The sequence below is a fragment of the Lasioglossum baleicum genome, chromosome 12 (assembly GCF_051020765.1).
Source record: "Lasioglossum baleicum chromosome 12, iyLasBale1, whole genome shotgun sequence".
NCBI lineage: Eukaryota > Metazoa > Arthropoda > Insecta > Hymenoptera > Halictidae > Lasioglossum > Lasioglossum baleicum.
Genome location: NC_134940.1, coordinates 2,738,413 through 2,760,644, shown reverse-complemented (window position 1 = coordinate 2,760,644; position 22,232 = coordinate 2,738,413). Strand labels below are relative to the sequence as shown.

At 49.2% G+C, this 22,232-nt stretch overlaps 1 protein-coding gene across 3 annotated transcripts in view; it reads right to left on the bottom strand.

Moving 5' to 3' along the window:
- The window catches only part of E75 (ecdysone-induced protein 75), a 162,595-nt gene that overhangs the window by 64,082 nt on the left and 76,281 nt on the right, over positions 1–22,232 (bottom strand). Inside the window, exon 1 of one of the 3 annotated variants that reach the window (XM_076435856.1) lies at positions 16,989–17,807. The exons of 1 other annotated variant lie outside the window; for it this stretch is intronic. In XM_076435856.1, coding sequence (XP_076291971.1) covers positions 16,989–17,160 — 172 coding nt within the window. In that variant the 5' untranslated portion in view covers positions 17,161–17,807. Of the gene's footprint in view, positions 1–17; positions 801–16,988; positions 17,808–22,232 lie in introns of those variants that run through there. One more of the 3 variants, XM_076435857.1, reaches the window with a different exon arrangement.

Sequence of the window (22,232 nt, the reverse complement as noted above, 5' to 3'; positions counted from 1 at the left end):
GGAAATCAAAGACGAACCTCTGACGGATTGTTGACGCCTCTCGGGATTCTGCGTTTCAGTGATCGCGATGGTGGCCTCGCACACGTCTATGGGATCGAAGCTGCCGGCAGGGTTCATGTTCTGATCGACGATCTCGATTTTGATCGGATCATCGCAAGCCACGATCGCTGACATACCCGCACTAATAACAACGTGTCGAACACTGTTGGCGCTAATGGTAGGCAACGCGTACTCGAGGGTTGATGTCCATGAATGGGGCGGAGGGGTGGACTCGAGCTGGGTGGATGTTTGCGCAAGCGTCACTGTACCCACGCTATCCCGAGCGCTGCTCTAAGTGACCCTTCTTGGATAGATACGTGCGCTCTTTTGTGACCGCTTCCTGCGTAGGACTGATGACGCACGGACCATGTTTGCCCAAGCATTTTTATCATCCAGCTTTTTAGAAGGGGTGAATATACACGGGGTAGTATGGTCCCCGAAGGGTACACGGAGACAGCTAATGTTTCACAAAGCCCGGAATTTATTAGAAAACGTCGCACAGTGGTCCGGATCGAGAAATTCAGTGACGTTTTGCGGAAAATGAACTTTCTCGCATCGATATCCAATCAATAGACTGCGGATATTTATGCATTTTGGTATCTGAAAATTTTCCAAACATTCTAGAATGTAAAACTGGATATGGTGGTCGAGAATGTATTTTTCCTAAGCCCAACCCTTAGATGGCTCCAAGTTTTCATACAACCGTTCTAACTGATTTTGCGTGAGATTCGAGTGAGTCGTTTAATCTGCGATTAGCACAAGCACAAGTTACTTACGGATCGGGGGACACGGCAGTAACACGAAGATTGACTTACCTGTAACAGAGAAAAAACATAAAACGTTAGTAACCAAAAATTAACGATACGCTGGAAACATTTATATTTCAATTTGTCTGGAGTACTGTTATATCTCGAGTACGCAAATAAGCCACTCTTGTTTCGCTATTTCCGTGTCGGTCTTCTTGCATAATTGCACACTTTTATCCGTGTTTACGAGCGGAGGGCAGGGAATAGATTCCCGAAAGTTCAAATTTACATGGTGCATGTAGAAATAGCAATTTTATTATTTCTTCGAGACATAATTACATTTTTGAAGTTATTTCATTTTGAATTTGTGATTTCTTGTTCGGAAAAAGCGAAGAAAGTTATCTTCCTCTATGAGAAAGGTAAACTTGTTCGTGATTACCTAACTGTAGTTGGAAAATAAAATTTTTCAGGAAGTCGTAAAACCCTTTTGTATTTTCTAAGGCCAAGCATTCCCCCGTTCAAATTCCCCTATTATGAAACAAAGTGTAGGGAAAAGTCGTTTGCCTTTTACGAGGTCCAAGTCTTCATCGACTTCCCGTTGGTTCATCCCTATACCTGCTGCGCCGTCCTTACAAATTGCCTTACGCCTTACACACAGGTATGCGAACCCCTATACCTATACTATTCTCGGTGCAAGCGCCCACCTGGCCATTTAAAGATCCCGCGCATTCCAACGGCACGGAAGCGGTCCTCCCGGTATCTATTACGCGATAACGTTATCAGGAGGAATTTGCACATCCCGATACCGACTCACGAGTCGCGAATTTCCTGTCGTACCGACTAATGGCCCGGGATTCGCAGAAGGATTGTGGCGCCTCGCAGCGGAGCGTGGCGGAACCGTTTCGCAATTGTCGTTCGCGTGCGAGCTTGCCGTGAGTTGAAAGACCCTCGGCTCCCCATCAACCCCTAACTTTTTCTCAATTTTTAATCCTCGATCATCCCTCGTGTCAATTTCACACAGTTTTCCCCAAAAAAGTAATACCGTTCTGTTTTCTGTAGGCTAAATTTTCCCGAAACTTTGTCACTTTTGTTTTTATACTGCGAAACAGATAACCGAAAAACCCAATTTGAATAAAACACATCGAAGAATAACTGGTTACATCGATCTTTCGCCGCTGCGTCAGTTCGACACCGAGGGACAGATTCAGTTCGTGAAATGAGGGACGGATGGGGGTCAACATAAAAATGTTACACAAATTTTAGCATTCTCCAAATTTTGTCCGTCGATTGCGAAACATGGAAATTGATATGTTATAAGTAGACTGCGGATTTTATGCATTTACGACGTTAATCGACACGTACAATTTAAAGCAGTGGACGAATTAAGAAGATTTAAGGACATCAGTATATTAATTTCAGCTTGATAGGATAATTAAAAGAAGAATACAATTTTTATTTGGCTCCTGTGTCCTGCAGTCGATGCAAACATTTTTTATTTTGCATAATGATCCGCAGTCTAGTTATGAGTCTATATTGTTCATTGTAGTGGTTCAATATTGATAAGAAAAGAATAGAATTTTAATTACATTTAAAGGAAACGATATTGGACCATACTTGGACCTTTTTGAGAAGTCGGAACAACTTGTTCAAGCTGAATTTTGAATAGAACTGTTATCTATAATTCCAGCAACCTCACTTTTTTTTCTTTTCAACAAAGCTCACGTCGAAGACGCAACAAAGAAGCAAGGATTTGACACGGGACGAGGAGGTCGGGAATAAAAGGACAGAAGAACCGAGTCCGCCACGTAGCGAAAGAGATGCAGATCGCATGAAGTTAGGGGACGGTAATTCCCAGCGCTACTCGTGCCCGAAACAGGACGTCCACTCCATCCGGGGTGGTCTCGTGACAGGAGGTTAGCTCGATTCATCAAGCACGGAGTCGGGAGTGAAGAAAAACCGGGCGCAATTCCCAAGCCCACTTGAACCGACCTAAACCGAAAAACATGTTCGAGCCAATCCCGGCTGGCTGATGAGATGCCGTTTGTCAGGGCAGGGGCAGAGAAGAGAAGAGAAGAGAAGAGAAGATCAGGAGAGCTGCGAGAAAAGTGTGGCTCTCCCAGTGGGATGAGCATCGATTCCAGGGTGAGACACCGAGGTGCTTGAGAGACACTGCGCCAGCGTATTCTCGAATGGAATAGAATCGAGGGACGAGTGCTCGGTGTTGGTGCACCTTGGAAACTCACCTACCTACCGGGTCGTTGACCGGGCGCTAAGGAAAGTGGGACGAAGCAAACAGCACTCAGCGTTAATGCGCGAAGGCCTTGAGAGATCACTGACGCATGCGTCCGCGCGGAAAGATCGAGAAGGACCATCGTGTGGATAGACGAGGATGGAGAAGTGAACACGACCAACCAGAAAGAGAGAGAGAGAGAGAGAGAGACGTCCTTTCTCCTCCGATCGCGAGGAAACGAAGAAAAATCGGTTCCCGCGGCGCATCTGCCACAGACCGCCCCGGATTCTTCACTCTCGTTATCCTTCAAAGAATTTCCCTGTAATCTGCCTCCTCGTCGCCACCTTAATCGCCGGCGGACCAAGCCGCGCTAATTTTTAATATCGACGCCTGGAAAGTGGAGCGGCGAACGACCTCGATATATGTATGTATGATTGCAACTTTTTTGTTTCTTTTTTCTTCTCTCTCCCTCTCTCTCTCTCCTTCACCTCCACATGTCGTTCGACCTCTTTCGATGAACCTTTCGAGCGAACGACATCCGCGGGGCCCGGAGACTTCGCCGATGAGGAATCAACAGGATCGCTGCGGAAACGCCTCGGAAATTCTCTATTTACCTCGTCCCGCTATGGTAGAATCGCAGCGGGAACAGCGAAGGGAAGAATGGGGTTGCCTCTGGCCAATGACGTCGCGCGAACCAACATGGCGGCGGATAAGGATTTAGGACGCTTGATGACTTACAACTTCTTTAGCCCGGCGCTCGTCTTGAATTTTAATTCAACTAGTTGTCGTTGAGGGGTTAGCTATTCGTGTCGGCCACGGATACTTGTGTAATGGATTTTTTTCTGGGGTTTTTAATTGTCCGAAATCATTTCGGACAACTGTTTCGGATAGAGGGAAAATACTGATCGTTTCGCAACATCGAGGAGTGAATTTACGGAAACCGATTCGATCGAGCGGGACTAGATGTAGGGCAGTCGAAGGGAGGGAGCACGCTCGACCAGGACGATTCGACAAACGAGCCGGTTAATTGAACCGTTTAAGTCGATTTGATTCGATGGTTGGATCGCAGGGAGCCGGACGGACCAAATAAATTTGCTTGCGAAACCGGCGCGGCACGGTGCGGTGGCCCGTTTGCCGGAAGTCGGACGGATCCGCGGAGGCAATCCGGGACAACGATGACAACTATGACAACGCGACGCGGCGCGGCACGGCGTGCCGCGGTGATGTCAATCGTTGCTTTTCGGAAAGTGAAAGCACTACAGCCGGCGTGTTGTAAACTTCATGGTTACAGGACGCCTCGGGCCACGCTTCGGCCTCCTCTTTCTCGCTCTCTGCTCTTCGACGTCGCTGAAAAATGGAGACGATCTAGCCTGGCTTTGCGACGAGTCGTTGGAACCGCAGAAATCCACTCAACGAAACCATTCTCGATTTTTCTTTGTAAAATCTTGTTGAAAAAATTGAGATATCTTTATGAACGACATTCTGTAATCTATCTAAAAAATAAAATCTGAAAACACAGAACACGTAGAAAGTTGAAAGCCTAGTCGTTAACCCAAAGGGGTGCACGGATATGCTTTTATCCCGGAACTCGTACAGGATTGATTGCTAAAAATATAAATTAATGGCTTATCTCGAGAAATAAGCCAGCCGTTGATTTTTCAACAGACGGAATTATGCTAGTACATATACACGATACTCTCTCGAATCTGCATACAATGGAATAAAATGCAGCTTTCATCGAATTGCACTTGGCGAAAGGAGATTAGGTGGATTCCAATTCTAAAATCTAATAAAATGTCCTAGACTTGCTTCGACGGTGCTGTTTTACGGACGGCACACGGTACGTAGCGTATGCACGCGCCGATGCAACACGCAATCGTTCGCCGTTACGCAAGGGGACGGAAGGCGAAACGAGTGCACGAATCGAGGGTGTGCAAGTTGCACTGTCGAGCGAAATGGCAGATCGATCGGCGGATAAGGGGGGCGGCCGCGAATAGAGAAAGCTCCGGCAACTTCGACGTTATTCTTTCCCCCTTTTTACCGAACCGCTCTATTCCTGGCCCCGGGTCAAAGACCCGCGGCGCGGCGCGGCGCACCGCACCGCGTTAATGAAATAGTTGCATAATGCACCGGTTGATGAAACCTCTCTTGCGCGTCTGGACTGATTCCACTGACCGAATGCACGCACGGCCCGATTGTGCAAAGTGAAAACTGCACACTCGCACGGCTCGAGCATGCTGATACCCGGTCATGGGATAGCTTCTTTCATTTTCTTTTCTTCCCCTTCTAATTCACGGAGGAAGTCTCTCGTCTCGCTCTTTCGCTTGAGTCTATTGCGGCTGTTGCAATTCCCCGCTCTCTTGTTTGCTTGATTCTCTCGGTTGCGAACAATTTATACATTATTTTCCAATAGATATACATATAGGTCCAATATACAGATCCAACATCAATATATGTAGATGTATAATATTGCATAATCAATAGATAGGTATATGGATCATACAGATTATCTTGCAACAAGAAAGAAAAGACACTGGCCGACCGGGAAGTATCGCTGATTCTGGGACACTTGGTGAGATCGGTGCGTGTTCTAATTCAGCGGAATCGATCCGACGATAACGCATAAACAGACACAACAGGAGAATGGAGAGAGAGAGAGAGAGAGAGAGAGAGGGAGAGAGAGAGGGGGGCGGGGGTTGCAACGTGGGAATTGTGACGCGGTTGACTGGGTTAGGGATCGCGGTGAGTTCGTTGACCCCGCGACCCGATACCACCAACCCCGGGGATTTCTAGGGTCGAACGAGCGAAAGAAAGGGGATGGGGGTGCGGGGGAGGACACGGTATCTTTATTACACCCGGAGATATCTGTCTTGCAAAGCCGGGAAATTTAATATAAGCCGATTTCCTCGTTACTTTTATCGCGCGACGATTCGAGCCGACTATCCCCGGAAGCTTCGGGGGCCTCATGAATTCGCGATCGAGACGTGATTAATGGATTCTACGTGCGGCTCGGGGACATATCGACGAGCAATGACTCACAGATCTGTTTGCGTTACGATGGCCGCGTATCTACCGCACGGTGCAATCACATTCGGAAGCGAACAGGTCAAAGTTATGGCTTTCTTCTGTTCTGTTCAACAGCTGCGTATAAACCCGTTGCCGTTACATTTTCTTTACAGTCGCAGTGATTAAAACATCTTTATCCCCAAAAATGTGCAAGAGAGAAGAAAATTTATGTTTCTTGTACGGCTACAGTTATTTGAATGCTTAAATATTGATCGTTATACCGCGGTCCTTTATTCATCACGAATCTGACTCGTTGAAACGCGATGAAATTAGAATTCTCTGTCAATCGCTTGCCAGAATAGTTTCGAAGCCGGAAATGCAATGCTCGACCAAATGAAGAGGAGAATCTTGATATTTCGCAGGTCAGCCACCTGGGTGGAGGGAAAGCAGACGCGTGGGAGTAAAATGGCACCCCTGGGACGTGGACGAAGACCCTACGTCCTACGCCAGGGCGGAAAACCTGACACGGCGAGTCTATTTCGAGAAGGAAGAAAGCGTGATTCGTCACTTGGAATCGTCTTCTAGCATGCGTCAGGTTTTCTTTTAATTCGTCTCTCTCTCTCTCTAGCAGTGCATTCTCTCTTAGAAAAAGTCGCGACCGAAAACACGAATCACAAGCGGGGCCAAATTAGACACAATACACCGGCGCGCTTAAAATAATACTCCAACCAGCGCTAATTATAGACATCCTGAGCGAACTGATCGAAATTGTACCGGCGAGGATAATTAAATCTGGCGACTGCGCGGACGCGGGCCTTGGAAGAGGTTGAACGCTCTTTAAACCGAATTAGCTACTTTAAACCGGATTTATGAATTTCTCCTTTTTTTGTGTCACCTTGATAATTAAACCTGGCGATGTTGTACGAACGCAGGCTTTGGACGTTTAAACGCTTTTGAACGGAATTAGCTGCAATAAATGTTCATTAACTTTTTCGTCCGTATTCGTGTTTCTGGCAGAATATATGTATAATTTTTTACGGCTTATTGTGTTAGTCTGGTAAATTGTAGCGTGAACTCATTTCAAACGGACACTGGCTAGCATTCTTACAAAACGACATTGTAAAAGTAAAAGCTCGATCAATCAGCTGACAAAAAAAAAGGATAAGCATAGTGACTAGCCGTCGGTGAAGGGAGGAACATGTATAATCGATCTCGCGCACGGCTATCTAATTAAAGAAGACCGCTGGTTGCGTGTAACTACGTTCGACCACGCGTTAGGAAAAAAAGATTGCGAGCGGGAATGAACAAAAACGAGCAACATGGAACGATCTCGCGCGTCGAGTCGTCGCCGAGCCGGTGCGTGTCTGGTTGTCGCCGCGGCGTTACTCACCGGTGATTAACCGTTAGCGGGCGTATTTGCATATTGCACAAACCGCCTGCCGGACGAGTAGCGTATAACGCGATGCAATGGGAGCCTGGTAAAAATCACCGCGATCGGCGATTTCTCGGCCGATCGCGAGGAGTTGGTCGCGGATCGGCGCCCGCGTCCTTCGGAACCGGAATCCGTGCAGCAAGTGGTTCGTCGACATCGAACGAGGATAATCGCTCTGCGATCCGCACACGTCATCTAGTCTTCTCTCTCCCTCTTTCTCTCTCTCTCTGCTTCTACTTCTACTTCTCTCTTTTCCTCTCGATGTTTTTCCGTCAGCGTTTGTTCCGATCAACACCCTCGATTAACGTACGTCGATTATCGTAATTGACGGCTACCGTACCGTTCACCGAAGTCGTGAAAGGTTCCGATCGACTCGCTGCTCGCAAACACATATTTTTGCTGTAACATTTTCGTTTGATCGGGAACAATGCGAGCGAGTCACAGAATCGCGGATAATCGGGCGCGTCCATCGCATAGACAACGCAATCTAAATTTTCATTTAGCCCTTTGCACCTTTTGTACCCATTATTCAAACTATTTTGCGTATTGTTAAATTTCTACTAAATAAGTTACTAAACATTTCAGCATTTCAGTATAAAATGGAACTATTCTAGATCAGACGAAAAATTTAGAAAATAACTCCGAGTGCAAAGGGTTAAAATAAAATGTAGTTGTAAATGAATATGATTAAAATATTGGCAATACATGTATCATCAATGGAATTCACAGAAATTGCTGACTCATCTCGGGAGTGTCTCGGTAAGGAAATTTCTCCTTTTCAATCATGTTCGAATATTTTATAGAATCGATCGTAATCGGCGAGTAATCGGATATAAATCGGTTTTAAACGTTCCGGTAAGTAGCGTGTTACGACAGCACGATCGATTTCGGCCGGGAAAGTGGACTGATCGGACGGAATCGCGTCGGGATTGCATTGACGCAGAAAGCAAATTGCCGGTGCCCCGGTGAATGTGAAAGTCGTGGCATTTCGCACACTTTCTACGGCACGGCGCGGCGCGGCGCGGGTGCGTTAATCCCGTTCGCGGCGGCCGCGAACTGTCGCAAAATCTGTTGCGCAACGATCGTTTCGCAGTCTGTGTGCCGATCGCGCCGCGAGATTGTTATTAATTATAGTGGAGACGCGGACTCTCAAGGACGGCATCATAGTTTCCCGACCGCGTTCGTTCACCCCGATACATATATCCCGTTATCAGACGCCGATCACGAGTCCCGGCCGCCTGTTATCGTTTCGGCCGGTTTTGATACTGTTTCAACAAGTGCCTTAACGGAAACGGGGACAGTTTGTATTGCAGAAATTGGACGCGCGCGGATTTTCTGGGCTTTTCGTCGCCACGCGATTCTGTTCAGACTCACGAGGCACGCCAACACTCTAAATCACCAATTTTTTCTTCGATGAAACCTAATTTTAATCATTTAAGCAGTATATTTTTCATTCTTACTTCATCGGACAAACGTCCAGAGAAACTCCGTTTCGAGAAAGTGATTTGGCCAGCCCGTTATCGACTTTCTGTTTCGCGGGCAAGTTGCTAATCAGATTCGCGCGCTATCGTCTAATTAGCTTGGAGATCTAGCGTCGAGAAACGTTGCTAGATTGATAAATACAAGACAGTGAAATTTATTGATGATCGAGTAGGTCCGATGAAAAATTGTAAAATCGATGTTCCCGAGCGGGGAGTAATTTATCTTTTCCTATTACAAATTTCAAACCAGTTCCGTATACGTATAGTACAGCCTCGATAAAATCTTTGCCGGGCACGAATATTCTTGTCGCCTGTTGAGGGTAGCACCGATAAAATTTGCAGGGCAATAAAAAGAAGTGGAAATTTCGCACAATGAGTTTCCACAACTACCGAGGATAAAAATCGATGATTTATGAAGGGAAGGGTTTCCGGCGACGATAAAAAAAAAGGCGTAGGGCAATTCCAGACGGGGCCTGTCCCTGAAAAAGGGTTCGTGCGTGGCAATATCGGTCAGTCGGGGTAAAAAAAAAAGGGTAAAGCCTCGTCCGGTAAAGGGTTTAAAAAGCTGGGCTCCTTCGCGGAGTCGCAAAGTCAATTTCTTTGGCCGTTAAACTGTTCGCAGACAACCGGGGGCCCGCTCGTAAACGCGTAAAGACCGAAAGGATTAGAGTCTGGCAGCACCCTTTTTTCCAGGCTCTTTCATCCCCTTATTTTTAACGGCGTACCTAGGTCGACGCGAAGCGAAGGCGGATTAACGGGAAAGGCGGCACAGGCGCGTTCATAAAAAGCAGTAAAATGTTTCACGTTTTTTTCTCGCAGGTTACCCAGGTTCCCTCCTAATTTGGAAGTCACTGGAACGCGTCTCTTCCTTCCAGCAACAATTTTTTTTCGTCTCCCCGGCTTTTCGCTCGGTGTTCCCTCGCCGTGTCACTAGCGAACGGGGTTTTATGTTGTTTCTTTATTGGCCGAGTCGGGACACCGAAGACACCAACGGTCGAAAAAGATGTCGAGCACGGACTCGTGAAATATTGCCCAACGAAAAAGCCCCGAGGTGCGAGAGTGAACGAGTTAATTGCTTTCTCTTCCCCAGCCGCGTTTTCTACTTGTACTTTTAGACCGAACACGTGCGATTGACCTGCGTGCCTCGGACCTGGTGCTTACTATTCTACCCCAGAAATTTATTGTCACCCGATAGGGCTGGCCAGTGATATATTAGCCAGTTTTTGCAAGCAGGTCTTGTAAAACGAGAAAAACATCGACGGACCTATCGACGCTAGACGTTGGAACGTAGGCGTAGACGTCTGACTTGATATTTGTAATGTTCTAAAAGCTTAACACTTGTGGAGCTCAGATCTTTTTATAAAAGTTGTTTATTGTATGCGCGTGTTCCCTCGATTTACTACAAACTATTAAGGTTCGGCCATATATTATAAACCGTCACACACTAACCATAATGTACCGGATGTGTAATATTAATACAAGAACGCACGAAATTTCGCTCGAATATCACGGCTCCCGAAAAGCTCAATGTACGAGAAAAACGGGAGTCCTTTAATCCACCGGCGCGGACGGAACAATACAAAAAATTTGTTAAAGCCTGCGGAGCTCGGAGCAAACAATGTCTACCGCGTTTTCCTTGATACTCGGCGGGCTGACAAAGAGAATCCCCATATTTCAGCGAGCAAACAAAGTACCAGCGATAATACTCCCAATACAATATTGGGTGAGGCGGCGCGGCGCGGCGCGGCGTGCCCGATGACGTCAAAACCGAAAAGGAAAAAACGAGGATCCCGCAAGAGTTCACCCGAAAACCGCCCCTCCGCCCCGTAGGGTACGCGGTGGCCGGGGCAAGGGATATTTGCATGACACGGTGGCGTGAGGAGTTCAGAAAAGGCTGAATTATCGAGGTGGGAAACGCGCACCCAGTGGTCTAATCAGGCCGAGGAAAATGCGCGCGGAAAGTGATGCTCGTCGGTGTCGGTGCGGGGGCGGTTGGGGGAGAACGGGGTGTTGCGGGGTGGAGAGGGCGGAGAGGAGAGTCGCTCAGATTGCGAGCGCCGAGGTCGCGGGGTCGTTGACCGGCGAGGGTAGCACTCACCCTAACTAGGCCAGCGGATCTCTCTTTCTCTTGCCTCCGCGCTGTTCCTCTCTTAACTCCCCCTCCCCACGATTCTCTCCCCACCGGCCGGGATTCCGATTCTCCTCCTCTCTTTACCCTTTCTCTCGCGCTCACTCCCTCCCCCTCTCTCTCTAGCGGACGGTCCATGGTTCTGCTATTTTCGCGGGGGCCACTCGACACGGATATATACGGTCCGCCTACGTTTGGCGGGATAATTTACGTTATTGAGGCCGTTCCACCCTGCCCCCACAATGTGCCGCGGCGGAACTGCCGGGTGGAAAGCGCCGCACCGCTTTTTCCTGCTGATCCCTTCCGTTCCCCTTTCCCACACCACCCCATCCCCAACACGCCGCGCCGCGCGCCAGGCTCTTTGGTCCACGCACGGCCGGGATGAATTACGATAATTACTATCACCGAGGAAGCTTTTATCGGCCCTCGGAATATTTTCATGGCGGCGCGGCGCGGCGCGGCGCGGCCTCGTACACGCGTGTCGACGCTTTCGGCTCCGCTTTGTGCACGCGCACGCGATACCGACTCCAACGGCATCGATTGCGGCCGGATTTCGGGACCCGGCTAATGCTGTCGCTCTATAGCTGACCCGCAAACAGTTCCAGAGGGATACACGGACACTGTATACTTTTATCATAGATCCATATCTTGAACCCCGTAAAAATTTGTTAGAACGTAGGTTCGTCCACTGAGCAACTTGACGGATAAAGACAACGAAGCTGTGTAAAACACGGCTTTCCGTTATATTTAAATAACCCGGTGGTGGTCGTGCTAATGGTTCTAGAACACTCGGCCGTCGTCATAGAGATCGAGGCTTAACAGAGTGATACGTTTATTGCATACAATTTGCTTTGCCTCGTCGCCGTCGTCACGAAGAAATTCAATTGCGGAACGGCCCGCTCTCCGCAATTATACCCGCATGAATCCTTTCAGCCTCCGTTAGAGGATAAGAGGTCCGCAACACGGTCGTCGGAGCTGGCACGTGTCACGGATCCTGCCACATCTCCGCATTTTCGCGCGCGAAAACACCTCGCGGCAAAAGCTCGCCTCTCGCTGCTGTATCAAGGGTTTAAAGCGAGTAAGGGGACAAAATTACCGAGCTCTCGAGTGAAGAGGGACACGGCGCGGGGCGGTGAGCGGCGGTGAGCGGCGAGACACGGGTATGGGGCTACGGTGTTGATATAATATTTGTAGCACAGGGCGACAGGTTGGTGGAAATGCTATACGTAGCAGCCGTGGCGAGGGGAGAGGGGTAGGAATACCGGGGCTGGCTGGTGGGTCAGAGGTCGTTGCCCTAGAGGCTGCTACCCTCGCGCCCCAGCAGCCACCCACCACCCTTTGCCCATAGCCTGGCTCCTCAACCGAGTTTCCGGGGGTTGACTGTGCGAGTAGTCGTGAAGCTTGTTCGAATTTCCGTAAAATACGCGACGATCCGTAATCGTACGTTTCATTATCACGTTGGCTCGATCTGGCTCTCTGGAATTGGAAAAATTCGCTGACCTCGCTGCGACACGCTTGATCGAGATGCTACCTTCGCTGGCTCAAGATGTGCGAAGCTGAAAGGTCACTCTGATTCTGATCCTGGAGTTACAGAAGCTTCTTGAAATCAACGCTGTCGGATTATCAATCAGTTACCAGCACAATGCACTTATTGTTCGTTGTCAAAAATGAATCGACAATCTGAGGAACGTATTAATAAACATTTTTATACTTTGTTTCTAGAGCCAAACTGCGGGACCTAAGTTTCTTTCCAGCGTCAAGGGATAAACTGTTCAGAGAGATAAAGAACAGTTTTATTTCAAAAGTACCAGTGCACATTTATTAACACCCATTTCCAATGCCAACGAATTGAACACTTGCGAATTGACCCCGTGGGAACCAGTTAACGAGACACCCGTCAACAGAGAAAGTCTATCTCGCCCCCGAAGAGGATCCGAGGGACGGAGAAAGTGGGCGCTCGTGAATCCGCAAGAGAACGGGGCCCGGGAGAAAGAGGAACACGTCCCTTTCATCGGCATCCGGCCGGACCGCCTTTGCCGGCGACGGCGCGGCGCGGCGCGGCGCGGCGGTTTAACTTCCTGGTCAGATCACTCTTACTTTCTTCTCGGTGAACCGTGACTCGATCGGACCCGGCACCGTTCGAGAGAGAAATAGACGCGACCCATCTTGACCGTACGTATTACGCGAACCATCCTCTATTCGCATTCCTCGGTGAGGTAACGTACACGCCCGACACACGGGGTGAAAGCGAGACGTGAATCACAGCGAGGACGCTTGCTACCGTGACACGAAATTATGCGTTTCGATGTCCTTTTCCGAGCTGCGTTCGAAAGTTCCCAGCCTGGCGAGTTTAATAGTCGCGAGGCTGAAGGCCAAGCTAGGTGGTTACGAGTCCGGACTCTAGGATTTTCGAAACTGCCAGAATTAGAACGGAATTGCGTTTCCGTTGGGAAACATTTTTGCAAAAGTTCGCTGGTAAACGTTGCCCCCGACTAGATTCTATCGGAATTTCTGTGCTCGATCGATCAACAACATGCGGAATATCGAACTTTCCCGGAGTCGTCGTAGTTTGATAGGACTGTCCGTTTTTGTTAGAGCGGCTTTGAGAACCGTCAAGTCGCTCCGCTGACCGAGAGAGCAGACACAGTTTTCGCAAGCGGTTCAGCGAACTCCATGGAAGAAGCGCGAACGTGCGCTGGCTTGATAAGGGTCCAAGCTCGCGGGCGATAACAGCACCGACACGATTCGAGGTTGTTCACCTTGGCGTGGTACTCTAGAAGCGAGAGCGAAGTGAATCGAGGATGGCGCGCGCTGCACGCAGCGCGAATCGCCCGAAAGAAATAAAGGCGAGAAAAAAAGACGAGTGATTAGAGGGCGGTGGAGCGGGGTTGCGAGGGGTTGAGCAGAAAAGGGGGAATAGGGGAGAGGAGAGGAGAGGAGAGGAGGGTAGGGGACGGGAGGTCGTACTCTTATCGGGCTTCTCGTCGGTTTGGCTTGTGGCGTAGGTACGTTGCGAGATTAGAACGACCCCAAGAGCAGCTCAGAGAGTCGACGAACCGGCCCCTGATTGGGCGATGTCGAGTCAACGTTCCTCTCAGGTGGTGGGGTGGTTGGGGAACGAGAAGCGTGGGAGGGGCGTGAGGACGGGGTAATCGTGGACTGGGGGGAGAGGACACAGCGCATCAATCGAGGTCACTGGGGACCGGGAGGAGGCCAGGCCATTGCCCGTGTGCTTTGCTTTTGAGGTTAGCCAGTAGTCGGCACAAGCGCAATTAGAAAATGCCCAACGGAGTTCGCGCTCGGTATCGAAACCAGCCTTTTCATCTCTCGAGTGTTATCTTTTGCCGCGTCCTCGCCCTTTTTCTCGCCAAAATTAGTGAACTCTGAGAGTCGCTGCGCTTTCGTAGCCGACGACGATCGTGGTTCGACGCGAAGGGTACTGAAGCGCTCGGTCTAGAGATCGCGTCGAAGATTGAACCCGGGGGCGCGACGGTATGCAGTTTGCGCTAATTCCAGCGTGTTGCGTGTTACGGCAACTCGCGAATAACGTTTCTGAAACCGAGCGGAACATTAGTCAGGAACACATTAATCATCGTAACACTGTTACGAAAACCACGTGGCGAGCTGCACACGCCAAATAGCCGATGGCGCTCGCCTACCCCCCCCCCCGTTCCTCCTAAAAGCGCAAGAGCGATCCGTGTGTTCGAGTCGCCCAAATCCCGCATCTTTTGAAATCGCGTCGACGACAGCGAGTAACCCTCAAACCGTGCTTCGTCACCAAGGTGCAAACACGGTGTCCGAAGGAAGCGCGTTGCGACAGCGCGGGTCGCGCGTTGCTAAAATTACGCGTCTAGTCGCCTGGCGATCCAAGGAAAGAGATCAAGCACGCGTCTTGCCCAGCGTTTGGACATCGTCATCAGGGTGGCTCGATCTCTTGTCGTGGTCGCATCGGCATGACAAACTGAATTCGACTGCCAGCGGAACGGAACAATTCAATTGGTAGGTGCAACGGGTTAGCCGGCGCACTCAACTCGCCGCGTAGTTGCGCTCGGTGAGGCAGGTCAGTGCTCCGACAGCGGATGCACCGTGACGAGGATCAGCGCGGGGAAACGGTGAAAGCATTCCGTGGCTCCTAGCGAGAGTGATCACGGTCCAGCAGCACGGCCATAATGTACTTTCTCCGGGGACAGAGCGGGAGAGGGATCGGCCAGAAAAGAAATCGGGGAAAGAGAGAGAGAGAGAGGGGGCTCGCGAGTAGGTAGTCCACACGTAATTCACTATCGTGAGGTTACGTAACGGAGCCTACGAGGAGAATTCTCAGCCGGTTAAACGGACCTGTGTGTTCGTGCCTTGCCGTGTCGTGCGTGTGACGCGTATGCGTGCACGTTCGTCACAACCACCACCGTCTTTCTCTTTCTCCCTTGCAGTCAGCAGCACGCTCTCTCGCAACGCGAAACGAGGTGCGCGCTATGATAACCTGATTAAATCAATGTATTCGTCTAGCATCCGTGATCTGAAAAGGGTAGCAAACGTTTATCTCTACAGCCGCCTACCATCGTCGTTAGGACTCCTAATGGCTCATTAGAAGCCCGTTTACGCAGAGCACGCTTAGGCCACGCGATTGAATTGGAGCGACAGCCGAAAACAGCGGTGTTCGGGTTCCCCTGGTGAAAATAGCAAACAGGGGAGGTCGCCGGCGAACAAAAAGGTAGGCAGCAGCAAACGCTTATGAACGGTTCATTGTAACTGTACAAAGAGCCGCGCATCAGTCTCTCTTTTACGCGAGAAGAGAATAGGAGGGCGAGCAAGCGAGCAGAATGTGTTGGTGACCTTCGATGATAGCCGTGGGTGGGGAGGTTGGTCGAGTAGCTAAACTACTCAGCAGGGAAGGGGTGGCGAGGGACGAGCGGGTCGGCAGGGAGACCCAGTTCGAGTTTGTTGAACCGGCCCGGCGGCGATTGGCCACACGAGTCGCGGAGTTCACTCTACTTGCCGAACGGAGGTAGGAGAAGGCGAGAGGAGGCGGTGGGGCGAGGTGGCGGGCGCTCAGTTAATTTCATCTTGCCCCAGTTACGGGCCAGGCAGGGTGAACGAACTAGCCTCGCGCCAAGGCCCCACCGACCTACTTTCTTGTTCTACGGACCAACGCGAGGGAAAGAGACACGGACACTGCCTCTCCATACGCCGAGTTCACGACGAGTTCAGGCCAGAGCGAGACCGTCGCCGAGTGGGAGAGCAGGAGAGGATACGTGGAAGCACTCGCGAACGTGTAGAGCGAGAGAGAGAGAGAGGAAGAGGTGGGGAAGGCGATCTCGCGTAGAGGGGGACAGCCTGGGGGAGAACCCAAAGTGGGGAGAAGCCTAGGGTGGGAGAACACCACTAGAGAGACTCGCTATCTAGGCTAGAACTGCGAGAGCGAAAAGAGAGGGAACGCGAACCGTTGGCCGGACGAAGAGAGCGACCGGTGCGCGGTGGAGCGACAAGGATAGAGAAAAATTGCCGGAGCGCAGAGTGGAAGGCCGCCGACCGAGGGCAACGAACTAGCCTCGTCCCGGGCCCCGCGACCTACATTCCAACCCCGCTGGAAAGTGAAACCGCCTCTTTCTCTATTCCTTCCTACCTGAATCGCGATCTACGGCTACGTTAAGAATGTTTTTACCATTTTGGCTAGACTACCATACACACACAACCCCACGACTCCAAGTCATCCGACAACACGGAGAAAATAAACTCTTCCTTTCATCCGACGCTACCGAAGCCTCCTCGAACCGCGATGACACCCCAGCTACACGGACGGTCACAATATATCTCTGATCCCCATGTGTTTTCAAGTTTACAATGATTCGAATAGACTTTTATCGTGGCTATCAATGTACCCTAGGTGCCCGCGGTAGCATGCTCTATACGATCAAACAGTTCAGCTTACCAGCCAACACACGTCCCAACAGATTCTCGCTATCCTGGGGTGCACCACGGTAACAGATCTGGCCGGATTGCTCTTTGTCGCTGTCCAGCGGCTCGTTGGACGGTGTCAGGATGTCGCCGGACTGTTGCTCCTCCGATGCACTCCCGCGGGATTTGAACTTTTGCACGGTCATTTCTCGACGACGACTGTCCCCCGCGTTCTCGCACTGAATCTTGTACCGGTTTATCGTTTCCGTTACGGTGTTGTCAACGGTGTAACGTTCCGACAGTCCTCCCGGTGGTCTCACGTGCGAACACGACTGACATAACACGACACGAGCTCATGCGAGAGCCGAAGTACCAGGACAAGTCAGCCGCGCGAACCTTTTCGAACAATTCGCCACTCTGTGTTGACAACTCACTATCGCACCAATGCGATGCGGTCACGAGACACCGGGCGCGAAACTCGCGGGCTTTGTTTTGAATTGTCGACTGGGCTCTGGCGACAGCGGACGTGTCGTTCGAAAACAGTTCCCCCCTTTTAACGGACGGCTGGTTTAACCTCTCTCTCTCTCTCACTCTCTTTCTCTCTTTCTATCTCACTCTTTCTTTCTGTCGTTTTATTTTCTCTTTCTCTCTGTGCTGTCTCTTTCTCTCTCTCTCTTTCTCTTTCTCTCTCTCTCTCAGGTGTCTTTCTCTTTCCGTCTCTCTCGCGCGCGCACGCAACAAACACGACTAACGCGGGCGAGAACGGAGCTGTTGCTTTCCTCTATGGCGACCGCGTGGTCCTCGCGGTAACTGCAAATCGAAGCCTGCACGTTATTAGTCGGTGTGTTGTGTGTGGCGTGCGATGCGGTGCGCGAGTGAGTCCGCCGCGGCGTGGTGTGCCGCGACTTTGCGGCGCCTGCGCGTTCCACCGTTGATGGACATCGGTGTATCACACCGAGTTCGCGCCCCCCTTTATTTTTCAAACCGACGCGCCTCGACATTTTACTTTCTAACCCCGATTCAATTTTATACCCCTCTCATCCACCCGATAGAGCTTCTTAACGGAGTCAGGGTGCGATTCCCTGCCAATCAAATTTTTTTCACAGCGTTCTTTCAACGACAAACCAAACTCAAAAACACCCGACAGGATTGCGAGGGGTTCGCTAGGTCCCCCACAAGCGCCATACGCTTCGACCTTAATGTCCGTAACATTTTCTTTACAGTCGCAGCGATTTAAACGTCTTTTTGTCCCCAAAAATGTTGTACTGGAGAAAAGAAAATTTATTTATGCATTTATATAAAACATTAATAGATTAGAAAGATTCGAGAAAATATTGTGATGTTGTTCTTAACGTAACAAAGTCGTTAAGGGATGAAATCAATTTTTATTTTATTGCTGCTTCCCATGATTAATGCAGAATGATGATTACGAACGAATCGAATTTGATTAGATTTAAAAAGAAAGGCATAATATTCGTATTTGTTAGACTTTGATTAAAAGGTTCCTCGCGAGAAGGTGACTCGTTAATTTTTTTTGGATAAGTCAGAGTAATTATACAAGTTCTGACAGCACGTGCTCGAGAACACAAACTCCGTTGTTCAGGGATGAATAAAGGGTGATCGTGATTTTCAAGAATGCTTTTCGACAGCGGATCACATTGATAACATCTAGCAGCTTATCAACGCGGGATTCTGCCGCGAATGCATCCTCAAAGGCACAACCGTTTCATTCCTATGGCCAATTGGCACGGCTGACCCGTCATTAGGATCAAGGATTTTTATCGGCAGTGAGAAGAGGCTTGGCCTAGCCTTTATTATGCGTGCACGCGTGTACGCTGACGGAGTCCCGGTGTATTGTCGCGGACGCGGACCTAACGCGCAGAACAAAGTATTTGTAGTCGGAGATTGCGGAGGTCATCATGAAACGGGTGGTCCTATTTTATGCGTTCCAACCTCGCTCCAAATATAACCCGCTAACTCAAAATTCCACGTTTATACGGATACGGTAAACGAAAGATGGAACAATGCTACTCGAAGTCGCGTGTAATTAGCCTGAACGCGTGGCAGACACATTTGCCACGTGGATTCTCAAATCGAAGCAAAACCAGTCGTAAAATCGTATCCACCGAGTTCATCAACTTTCTCCTATTTCATAAACTCCTTTCTCATACTTCCTGCTTGCGCATTTATAGACATTTTTGTAGGCGTGTTTAGTCATGAACAGCTGGTGTTCTACATATTTTATACACATACACATACATATAAATAATAAATACTATAGATATATAAAATTTATACATATATGTAGATATAAATTGATACATATACGGACTGTAAAACTGTCTGACTGTGGATTGCAATTACAACTTGTAACTGAAATTCTTCAGGCCCTCATCAGAATGGCGCTCCCTCTCATAAAACAGCGGATCTTTATACAAAATGAAATTGTTCTACTTGAATTGCAACAAACTGAAGTGCTATAGAAATTTATTTTATTACACCTGTGTGTTTGAAATTACACCTACTCATTTTTGCGATAAATGCATAGAATCCGCTGTTTACTGATCAGAGAGGCTACGATTCCGTTGAAAAAGAAAGGATTCAGCAACATAAGCCCATCGGCGGGGCTACAAGTCACGGCACTGATCTCCTCGATACAGAATCAGAGGATATAGCGCGTTCCCCTGCCACAATGTTGACTCACTAACACTCGGAGAGTGAAAGCAGCTTAACCCCTGGCAGACACTGGCACGCGCGCGCGCGCGTACATATATAAGAGTACACCTTTACACGTTTGCGAAGCACGTGGGTTGTGTCTACGGAAAGTAGAAGTTAGATCACAGGTGAGCGGTACTCAGACCTGAACGTTAGCTCCCTAATCGACTGTTGCTCGTAGGTCAGGACTAACCTGCTGCGATTCTAACTCTAGCTATTTCTCTTGTCTACCAACATGACCGACGCGACGCGCGACGGTCTACGGGCGACCTATTAGTTTTGCAACCGAGCCATTCTTTCGTCCGTCGTCGAGGCACATATTATACGATAAACCCGACTACATACTCCCTTCTGACCTGATTGGGTGTAACGGAGTCGATGAATTATCGAAAGTGCTCCTCCATAATGCTCCGAACGAATGATCGCGGGGACGGTGATGGTTGCTTATCGGTCTGGTTAAACGGTCGTTGAACGCTGACGGACTCTTGTGCACCTTTTTCTTGCTACTGAAAATGTTTGCCTTGTTTTCTTCTGCATTTTCTTACGTTTTGTGGCTACATCATTGTGCTCGTTCAAATCGGACATGTAAAATTGAGCTGGGCTTCGTAAAATGAGCACAGTTAGGATTCCGGAATTTAATGAAAAGCAACCCCAGCAGTAACCGCAGGAAGGTTGAGCTGAAATTGATGTAAACTAGGCGCTGTCCAAGCCTAACCTGCCCTAACTAAGAGCCTTGAATACACAGTTAGCGTGTCGCAGCCATGACGTCCTAACGTCGCGTCGGCTAACGGGAATGTTTCTAGCGCCACATAGGCTCCTTTCAGATCCAAAGCTCCTACAGTTTCACTTTCACTTTTTCCCCCGCTTTTTTCCCCGCTTCTCCGGGTGAATGGACGCTCCGCTCCGATCTTCCCAGACCCTGAATCAGGGAGCTTCACCCTAATCTCTCCAACCGCTTAATCAGATTGTGGTCCAGATCTTGAGAATCGTTCGATCGTCGCGTCGCGCGTCGCCCGGTGTCTACGGCCCATGGAAAACGAGAGAACGTTCCGTGTACCGCGAACGTTCATTGGGAAGAAATTACTGGAACCCTTGTCGTGTGCTTATGAAATAGGACAAACCATGTCAGGATCACCGAGGGTTAATTGTTTGATTCGCCAGACTTCGAAGTAAATGATTTGCGCGCGTTATTGGACGACTTCGTCACGTCTAGATCATGGTCATCCGGCAGATCCGTTAAACGATTCGAATTGAATGTATTACTATAGACTGTCAGACTACGTGACTATTCTAAATATAATCGAACGCCTGACCTACCCTAACTACGGCCGGCGTGCATACAATCACAGCATGATTGAACTCAAACGTTCAAGGAGACTTCCAATACCGTTCCACCGCTCTTCATTGTTAGCTCCGTTTCGAATACGAACTAATTATCTCTTTCCATTGCCACAGTCCTCAGACGTATCGCGCTATTTCGGTCGAACTCAATGCGGAGAGCTATCTGAACGTAATTTTTACTTTCGTTTGTACCCTGTCGCTCAATGATATTTTCTGTAAACTGGTACACATCCGAGTAAAATACAACACGCTGAAAAGGTTGAATTCTACAAAACGGGGTGGAGGAAGCGAATAACGGGGAAGTTGTCGCACTCGGTGGAACGACACTCGGCCAGTTTGGTTATTCGGTGCATTTCGTGGTTAAAAGTCCCGAGTTAAACTGGTGCTTCCCGGCTCCCGGGATCCCTTTTGTGCGGCCGGGCCCGGGAAGATTTATCACTCCAGGTTTCTGGGTTCTAGCGGGCGGAGAGCGTGTAATCGACCCTGCCAGCTTTACCTGAAACACCTGTTAGCTAATCTCTCTGTTCACCGTCCGATTGCCGTGGAAAAGGAAAGCGGAGGATTCTGCTCGCGAATGGAGCGTGGAAAGAAAACTTTTCTCTTCGTGAAAGCAATCCTCGAGCGGCGGAGTTAACACGCTGGACTCCAGTCGTTCGGCAAACTTCGTTAAAGGACTTGGTTCTTTTACAACCTTGTGGCCGGAACGAGGAAATGTCTCCGGTGAAGAACTTTTCGCTTTTTTCGCTTTTTTCTCTCTCTCTCCTCTCTGTTCGAAAAAAATACTTCCCCGACACGTAAAGGCGTCGTGGTTTGATTTCACAATGGTCGCCGTGGTGATCCTTGGTTTATATATGTAATTGTTGGTTTGTAAGTAGTTCCCCCGAGAACAAGTTTTCGGAAAGTTACCGAAATGATCGGAGAAGCGCAATGAACGATAAGCGCTTAAGATGGCGACCAAGAGGGGGAGCCGTACGAACTATTGGGAGGGGTAATTGAGAGGTAGTTATGTCGGCGATAAGATAGTGTGGCAACGAACCACGCGATAGCAATTACGGGATTGAACTTAATGGCTGGTGTCGTCCTTTGGATGCTGATTGTCATGCTAAACTTTTGTACTTTATTCCCGTTACGTGGCTCCTCGTTCTTCGACACTGCCCAGTCCCAAACATAATTATGAAAGTGGTCCAAGTCATTGTATATGTATTTATTGCTTCGAGATATT